Source organism: Acyrthosiphon pisum, chromosome A2 (genome assembly GCF_005508785.2).
Source record: "Acyrthosiphon pisum isolate AL4f chromosome A2, pea_aphid_22Mar2018_4r6ur, whole genome shotgun sequence".
In the NCBI taxonomy this organism is placed as follows: domain Eukaryota; kingdom Metazoa; phylum Arthropoda; class Insecta; order Hemiptera; family Aphididae; genus Acyrthosiphon; species Acyrthosiphon pisum.
In genome coordinates, this window is record NC_042495.1 from 75,278,010 (window position 1) to 75,285,772 (window position 7,763).

The window sequence follows — 7,763 nt, forward strand, 5'->3', positions numbered from 1 at the left end:
ATTCATACGGATATCAAACATTTAAAAATTATAAAAAAACTACTATTTTTCCACTTATAAGTGGTGAATATTATATACATATAAAATAAGATTTGTATTTTACAACTAGGTTATTCAAAATATTATATATTAATTATTAACATCAGTGAAAACTGTATGAATTATGGTATATACATAATTCCCAAAGTCCATATTCTTATTACTTTTAAAATTAAAACTTATCTCGTAAGTTATTAATAAAAATAAAATTTTAGTCTGATAGGTGCTTCTAAGGTTAATAATTTGGTATATGTAGATATATTTTTACAATATTGTCACAATGAAGTAACTAATAAGATTAATGGCTTGGAGCGGACTGGCTACTTTTAGTCCAGGGTGCAAAATTAATTAGATGCCTGTAATTTTTTTTTTAACTCACTAAAATTAGGAAAGAGTTTTACATTACAATAAGAGTTAAATTTAAGAAAGGGCCTGAAAATAGTAATCAGGGCCTGTATTATAAATACGAATGAGGGCCTAGTTTATAGCACCCTGGGCCAGTCTGCCCCTGTTAATGGCTAATGTAGGTTATATGATTTTGAATCATTTGAATATATTTCGAAATTATAGGTACATATCAAATGTAAAAAAAAAATGTGTGATGATTATGCCCCTCTCCAAAAAATCAAACCCTAGAACCGCCACTGTAGTATTTAGCATTTTAAAGGCCAGTTGTACCGTCTACGGTTACACTTCAATTACGCTTAATGAGCTGATATCAGATTTTATGACCGGACAAATTCGGCCATTTAAACTTAGGTTAACTTTAATCAGAGATGATACAACTGACCCTAGAGTTAAAATATATTTTATTTATTTTGTTAATTTAACCACAAGCTAAAATATTATTTTTATACGTTACATAAAGTTGACTCAAATCTAATGGAAAACATTGTGACACACTTTATACTATTACATCGCTATTGTTACATTTGGCTTGTAATTTGTATGTTATAGAGTATAGACATAGGTATACATTTTTTTAATCTTAGTCAAGATAAGGTTGTTTAATATTGGTTGCATATTTGGTAAAAGCAGTGTTGGTAGAACAGTAATTTTTATTTTATTTTTTAGTTCAATCAATTATCATAATATTATATTTACAAGTACTAAATTGTTTGATTTTAAACCTACATAATGTTACGTTTTCAATTTAATTTTCATTCCGTCGATTCTTGTTGAACTATTTCTTTATTTTCGGTATCTGAAATGTTTGAGTCTACAACAGCAGCTTCCTGTTCGGCCTGTTTTTGAGACGAATCTTCAATAAATTTTTGCATTGATTGTTGCTGATGCTCAATAAATGCTTGCATACATTTTTGATCAACAAACTTAGATTTCTGGACACAATTACTTGCACATAATGCCTATAAATATTTAAATAATCTTAGATTACCTATACAAATTAATCACAACAACAATTATCAATTATATTATGCTAACCTCTTCACCAGTCAACCTGCTTTGTGATAATGTATAGACACATTGCGAAAAACAATCATCTGTTATTTTGTTATAGTTTTGTAAAAATTCTTTAATCTGAAAACGAACATAAATAGGTATTACACAAAATATTTAAAGAATCAAAGTTACAGAAATTAATTACGTACATTTTTTAACTGAACTTCTTCGTCCATCTTAAATGTCCGATATATATATTATTTTTACAAGTTAATTTATTGTTTCCTTTTTACTATTTTAAGTCCAAAACATATTATTCTATTTTCTTTAAGTTAATAATCGAAATCGGACTTAAACGTATAACTATTAAGTATTAACTTCGATCGATCGAAGGCTTTCGCCTTGCTATTTCAGAATTGAAAATTTAAAAGATCACTTATCAATTCTTATTTTTTTGATAATTATCAAACTCGTGTTTTTCGTTAGTAACTTTTAGTTATTTGTTATCAACTTCTCAATTAAATCGATATTAGTTTGTTCCTAACATCACAACTGTCAATTTGGAAAATCTGGATGGAAAATTGATTATTTTTACATTTCTAGTTTTCCATTTCCTTAAATTGGTAAGTAACTTTAGTTCTTGATTATACTATTATAGTATTAAATCTAATACTGAAGATGAACCATTAATAATCATTAAAAAAAAAATGAATAGCTTGATGATAGGTATTCCTACCTGTACGATTCACTTAATTTTGCAGGTAATTTTGTTTGTTTATTTTTCTATAAAAAAAAGTATGTATAAAGTTTACGTGTTTCTATCTTTAATCGTGATGTAAACACAGTTTACCCGTCTCATTCTCTTATGATTTAGTATTATCAGTTAGTAGTTACCACTAAATATTTAAGGTTTGATGATGTTTAAATGTATATTAAAATTTAAAAACATTTTAAATGTTCGGTGGATTCAGTATTTTATTATCTAAATTAACAAACAAATTACATGTTTAATATTATTAGAAATAATTGACTTTCAATATATATTTAAACTTAAAAGTTTAGAATTATAAAAAATATTATCTATACAATAAAATAACAAAACATATTTTATTCAAAAATTGGTTACCTTTTATTGTTTAATGTTTTTGAATTCTATATTTTTAATTAATTTATGCTGTTATTTATTTAAAACATTTATTTTTAATGGGTTAATATTTTTTATACCCAATTAATTTTGTAATGTCAGTTTTATGATGTACATTTTAGTTTTTAATTTGTGTATTTTATTTATAGACTTGGTTTATGGAAGACATGTGTATACTGTGTACTCGTACTCTTTTTCATATCTATGTCTAATTTACTTTAAACTAGAATTAACCATTTTGACAGCACAATATTTAAACCAGATTTAAATATATAACCCATATTATATTGTAAATCATGATTAATTTTAACTACAATTAAATAGTAAAGGATAACTAACCACATTCCACAAATTTTAATTTACACTCAATACACCATATCTATAGGTAGTACCTATCATATAATTTTAGTATGTAGTGCTACAAAATCATATTATCTAAGTACATACTAAATAATTGAGTCATCGTGTAAACTGCGATATACTCAATTGTGTGTATTATAATTATAATAATGTATAATATTTTAGTTTAATAGTTTATTGTTCATGGTTATCAGTTAAAACTTATCATTATAGCCCATGAATTTATGGTCTCAACTATTATTACCACAGAATAGATGAAATTTCATCTATTCCGTGTTATTACTCTATGGAGCGTCTCAATATTCATCTTTATTAAATTAAAATAATATTTGTCTATCACAGAGTTTTTCTATGGTTATTATTATTATTGTTTTTAGGTAATTGTGATAAATTATCAATAAAACAATTCAGTAATTAAAATGTCACGAATTACTATCTCTGGTGATCCTACAGTACATGAATATATAAACAGAAATGCAGAAACGGATAATATGCATCCTGCAATATTAAGATCAGAAATTGAAGCAAGACCTCTAAGACCGAGAACATATGTTCCTAATTCATTGCCTCTTACCAATACCGCTGGTAAGTCACAATTTTTTACAATTAACAATGTTTTTGTTAATTTTTAATTTTTTTTAAGCTCCTCGAGGTTATACACCAAGCCCTACCCAAAATGGTGAAATTCCACATCAAAAATTTCCTTCATCTAAAATTGATGTTATTAAAAATTGGAGTGTATCAACATATAAATGTACTAAACAATTAATCAATGAAAAACTGGGAAAATCATCTAAAACAGTTGATATAGGTATTATTGTAAACTATTGGTACTTTAAATGTTTAAGTTAGAAATATTTAATTAAATCATTTTAGAATTGGAGACTGAAATTGAGCAATTGAGAGAAACACAAAAAAAATATGGAAATATTTTGAAATTAGCTAAAAGCATGGCGACACAATTTCAATGTTTTATTTTAACCCAAGTAAGAATTAGATGAAAATTGTATCACCTAATATAACCGCCTAACTAATATATTAACAAAATATTAAAAAACTAAGCAATTAATTAAAAATAAGGAATAAGTACTATAATTAAGAAAATATTACTTATAGTTATAATGGTATATTGTATACTAAAACCATTTCAACTTCTTTCTAAAACTTAACATTTTGGGGTGGGCAATGTCATAATTTTAGACCAAAACTAAAACTAGTGAGATAGACTGAATAAATAAATTATCACTATAATTAATATTTTTAAAATCATAAAATTTTAAATTCCTAAATTATTTTTCTTACTATGTGAATTTTTTGATAAATTTATTTTTATTTCTATAAAGCAATCACTTGGGGAAGCATTTGCTGAATTGGGCCAAAAATCACCAGAACTACAACAAGAATTTGTGCAGAATTCAGAAACTCAAAAATGTTTATCAAAAAATGGAGAAAGTCTTTTGAATGCGCTCAATTTTTTTGTTTCATCAGTCAACACTTTGTGTAATAAAACTATTGAAGATACATTAATTACCATAAAACAGTATGAATGTGCAAGGTAAATAAAAACTGTACTAGTTTTTAATCGCTCTGCTTGGCATATGAACATATTTTTATCTCCATGCCACTACAATTGTTATCTTCTTCAATGTTATCTTCTTGTTTCCCTTATAATTGATATATTGCACATAATACTCATCAAAAACTAATGTATACTTGCCACGGAATAATAACGTACCTGGGTGGCAAACGAAAACAGGCTTATAATTATAATTATATGTTTATAACTATGACAATGGTGCGGCTGGGGAACTGGTCGCCTCCTGCGTGACGAAATACGTTCTTATTCCATGACGAGTATATTTATTTGATGGTTCTTGAGACATTTATACTATTACTATAGAGCAGTGTTATTTATAAGACCGCGACCCAAATTTCTCTCTGAAAATTCATCACAACCCACATGGTTTATTTACGAGATTAAAAATTAGTTCTAAAAATAAAATTTGATTACTATTATTATAACTTATTACTTAATTGATTTATAAATTATAATGAATACATTTCTTAGATTCTATATAATTTTAAAAATTTCTCGCAACCCACCAATAATTAACTCACGACCCACAGTCTGTGAAACACTGCTATAGAGTATAGGCACTATTGGTATTAATAATTTATTGGTCAATTATTACATAATTGACTATAGAACCTGCAAAATATCACATACGTTTTTAACGATATTATACAATGTATGCGATGGGTGAAATTAAATGGGGACAATAATAGGTGGCAAGGTGATACAATTATTTTCATGTGCCGGAAAATAACAAACCAGTAATATATATTTTTTTGATTATTTTCACATTTGAAAATTCAAAATATTAATTGTTTTTCAGAATTGAATATGATGCTTATCGTTCAGATCTTGAAATGTTAGCACAAATGCCAAGAACAGATTCTAATACAGTTCGTGTTGGTGATGCTCAGCAAAATTATCAACAGCACAAAGAAGAATTTGAAAAATTACGTTCAGATGTGATTGTTAAGTTGAAATTTCTTGATGAAAATAGAGTAAGCATATTACCTAAAATAATACTAATTAGTATTAAATATTAATAATAGTTCCATATTATAATATAAACCATACTAAAATTATGAAAACATGAAGTGCACATTTTCACTTTTCTGTGTTTTAAAAATTAATATATTTTACATTAATCTACTGTTTTAGGTGAAAGTAATGCATAAACAACTTTTGATGTTTCATAACGCAACATTGGCATATTTTTCAAATAATCATCAAGCACTCGAAACCACCTTAAAGCAATTCAATGTGAAACCTAAATCACCTACTGCTTCTTCAGTAGCTGCATCGTGGTTAGAAAAATAATTTAACTAAAAAAGTGGTTCACAAATTTCTTTGTGTTACTTTAAAATTATAAATTCAATTTAAAATTATTTATTTTACACTGTGATGATCTAATTTATTAACATTCTTTATTTTATTGTTTTTGCTTGACATAAGTAAATTTACACCATGTGTACCTACTATCTACTATTATCTGAATCGATTATATAGTTATTACTTTTTTTGTATTCACTGTTTTGTTTTGTTTGCTTAGTATTTTGGCTAATTTATTTTTAGCTTTAAAAATAAGTATGTGTTTATTAAATATCATTAAATTATCAATTTCCAGTCTTTTTGTTGACTGAAAGTTATTTACAGATTTTGTTTTTATACTTACAAATTTATTTATGCATGACACTCAGCGTCAAACATTACAATCAAGTATTTAAATTTCACAACATTAATAAATCATCAATGGATATATAAAATAAAATAAAACCAAAACAAAATTAACCCACTAAAAGATTAATAGGATAGGATAGTTCTTTTTTTGTTATCATAATAGAGTCGTACTTTGAGTTCCTCACTTACACATTATGTTTTTGATATATATAAGTTACTAATATTATATATTATATATATATATTTATGGTTCGCTAAAAATCGATACATGGCAGTTTGTATTACATTTTTATTATTTTAAAGGTATGGTTTTTAATTTGCAAAATTATAATTGCAAGTATGAAAATTTTACTACAGTTGTTTGACCCTAAGAGAAGCCAGAATGTCTATGGGACAACATGAATGAAGCCAGGAAGTAAAAGGTATGCACTGAGTAAAATTATGTTGACATATACTCTATCCAGAATAAGAATGCACCAGGCGGCCACGGGCTAAACCGGTTTTGTTACATAAATCTGGTGCGTTCTTAGCCCGGATATAGTATAGTTATAACGGTTAAAAACAGAAGAGTATGCTTGACAGGGGGCTGGGGGGCGATTCTTCTATAATAACTCTCATCTCTATAATTATAATAGTTATTTGCTTAGAAAACACATAGACAAATGCTCCATAACACTAAATATATTTAAAATTGTACTATGCATACTTGGTCAATACTGCATATAAATGCATATTTTAATAGGTTTACAAAATTACAGATTTATTGATGTCTGCAGTGTGTAATGCATATTTTCATTATTTTGTAATTTTCGATTTATCTAAGTTAAATTTGTCTAATGAGTTTGGACAAATAAAAGTTAAAAACTCATTTGGAAAATAGATGGCATTCGGCGTAAAAATAATAAATGTATTATTATTATTTTTTGCAATATCGTATCCGAATGGGCATTGGGCGTCTGATAATATGACAAAACCGCCAATAACGCCGTGTGCTTATATTATACGATAGTGCATTTATATTAGCAACACGTGTAGGAAATTAACTTTAATTATCCATCATATTTTGTAAAAAGATTATCGTTCGCTCCCGTGGAGGACGTACTGCGTACCATCTCAGCAAAGGCCGTAAAGAGGTAGGTACTGTATCGGACAAGCCGCAAACTGAGAGCTGTTGGTGAGATGAGCGACTCGAATGAGAGAAAAAAATGTACAAAGCTAATAAGTAATACTAGTATACTACCCAAGCTACAAAGTGAAAATTGAGTCTATTATTTTGGCAAGAGAAGACGGGACACCGGACACATTGACAATTACTTGCGTTAAGCCGCAAGCGGTGGTCCGTCAAGTCAGCCCGTGAATACAAAGGTACAAACAACTGGTTAAGTTTAAGTACCTACCTATGAATTGTAAGCTTAAGGCAAAAATGATATTAAAAGTGAATGTACTAAGTAATAACGTAGCGGTAACATATTTAAAAATATTTGTAAAAGTTACTATAAATTATTGAAGGTTGTTGGAGTGTGAAATGTAGTGGCGTATTTACGGGGGGGGGGGGTCGTACGAGGACCC

The 7,763-nt window shown here is 27.4% G+C and overlaps 2 protein-coding genes across 4 annotated transcripts; one reads left to right on the top strand and one right to left on the bottom strand.

Moving 5' to 3' along the window:
- Positions 1-835: 835 nt before the first annotated feature.
- Positions 836-1,877, bottom strand: Tim9b (mitochondrial import inner membrane translocase subunit Tim9 B). Its single transcript, NM_001162644.2, has 3 exons — positions 1,650-1,877; positions 1,483-1,578; positions 836-1,406 (listed from the first exon to the last, which is right to left on the bottom strand). Exons 1-3 carry the CDS (start codon positions 1,674-1,676, stop codon positions 1,200-1,202), a joined length of 330 nt encoding a protein of 109 aa, NP_001156116.1. The 5' UTR covers positions 1,677-1,877; the 3' UTR covers positions 836-1,199.
- Positions 1,878-1,947: 70 nt separating this feature from the next.
- LOC100159451 (arfaptin-2) lies at positions 1,948-6,171 on the top strand. Of its 3 annotated transcripts, none has more exons than XM_008186919.2 (7): positions 1,948-2,063; positions 3,322-3,529; positions 3,588-3,755; positions 3,821-3,930; positions 4,288-4,499; positions 5,341-5,515; positions 5,676-6,171. In XM_008186919.2, exons 2-7 carry the CDS (start codon positions 3,364-3,366, stop codon positions 5,832-5,834), a joined length of 990 nt encoding a protein of 329 aa, XP_008185141.1. In that variant the 5' UTR covers positions 1,948-2,063; positions 3,322-3,363; the 3' UTR covers positions 5,835-6,171. The 3 variants fall into 3 exon arrangements, with proteins under 3 accessions (XP_008185141.1, XP_001945054.1, XP_016661615.1); XM_001945019.4 differs by having other exon boundaries at positions 2,034-2,201; XM_016806126.1 differs by lacking the exon at positions 1,948-2,063 and adding an exon at positions 2,325-2,349.
- The last annotated feature ends 1,592 nt before the right edge of the window (positions 6,172-7,763 follow it).

Excerpts from the sequence above, each read along its gene's own strand:
- Tim9b (NM_001162644.2), bottom strand. The coding sequence starts at position 1,676 with ATGGACGAAGAAGTTCAGTTAAAAAAT. Across the intron at positions 1,579-1,649 it reads AAGAAGTTCAGTTAAAAAAT|ATTAAAGAATTTTTACAAAA; the intron begins GTACGTAATTAA and ends GTTCGTTTTCAG. Across the intron at positions 1,407-1,482 it reads GCAGGTTGACTGGTGAAGAG|GCATTATGTGCAAGTAATTG; the intron begins GTTAGCATAATA and ends AAATATTTATAG.
- LOC100159451 (XM_008186919.2), top strand. The coding sequence starts at position 3,364 with ATGTCACGAATTACTATCTCTGGTGATCCTACAGTACATGAATATATA. Across the intron at positions 3,931-4,287 it reads AATGTTTTATTTTAACCCAA|CAATCACTTGGGGAAGCATT; the intron begins GTAAGAATTAGA and ends ATTTCTATAAAG. Across the intron at positions 4,500-5,340 it reads AAACAGTATGAATGTGCAAG|AATTGAATATGATGCTTATC; the intron begins GTAAATAAAAAC and ends ATTGTTTTTCAG.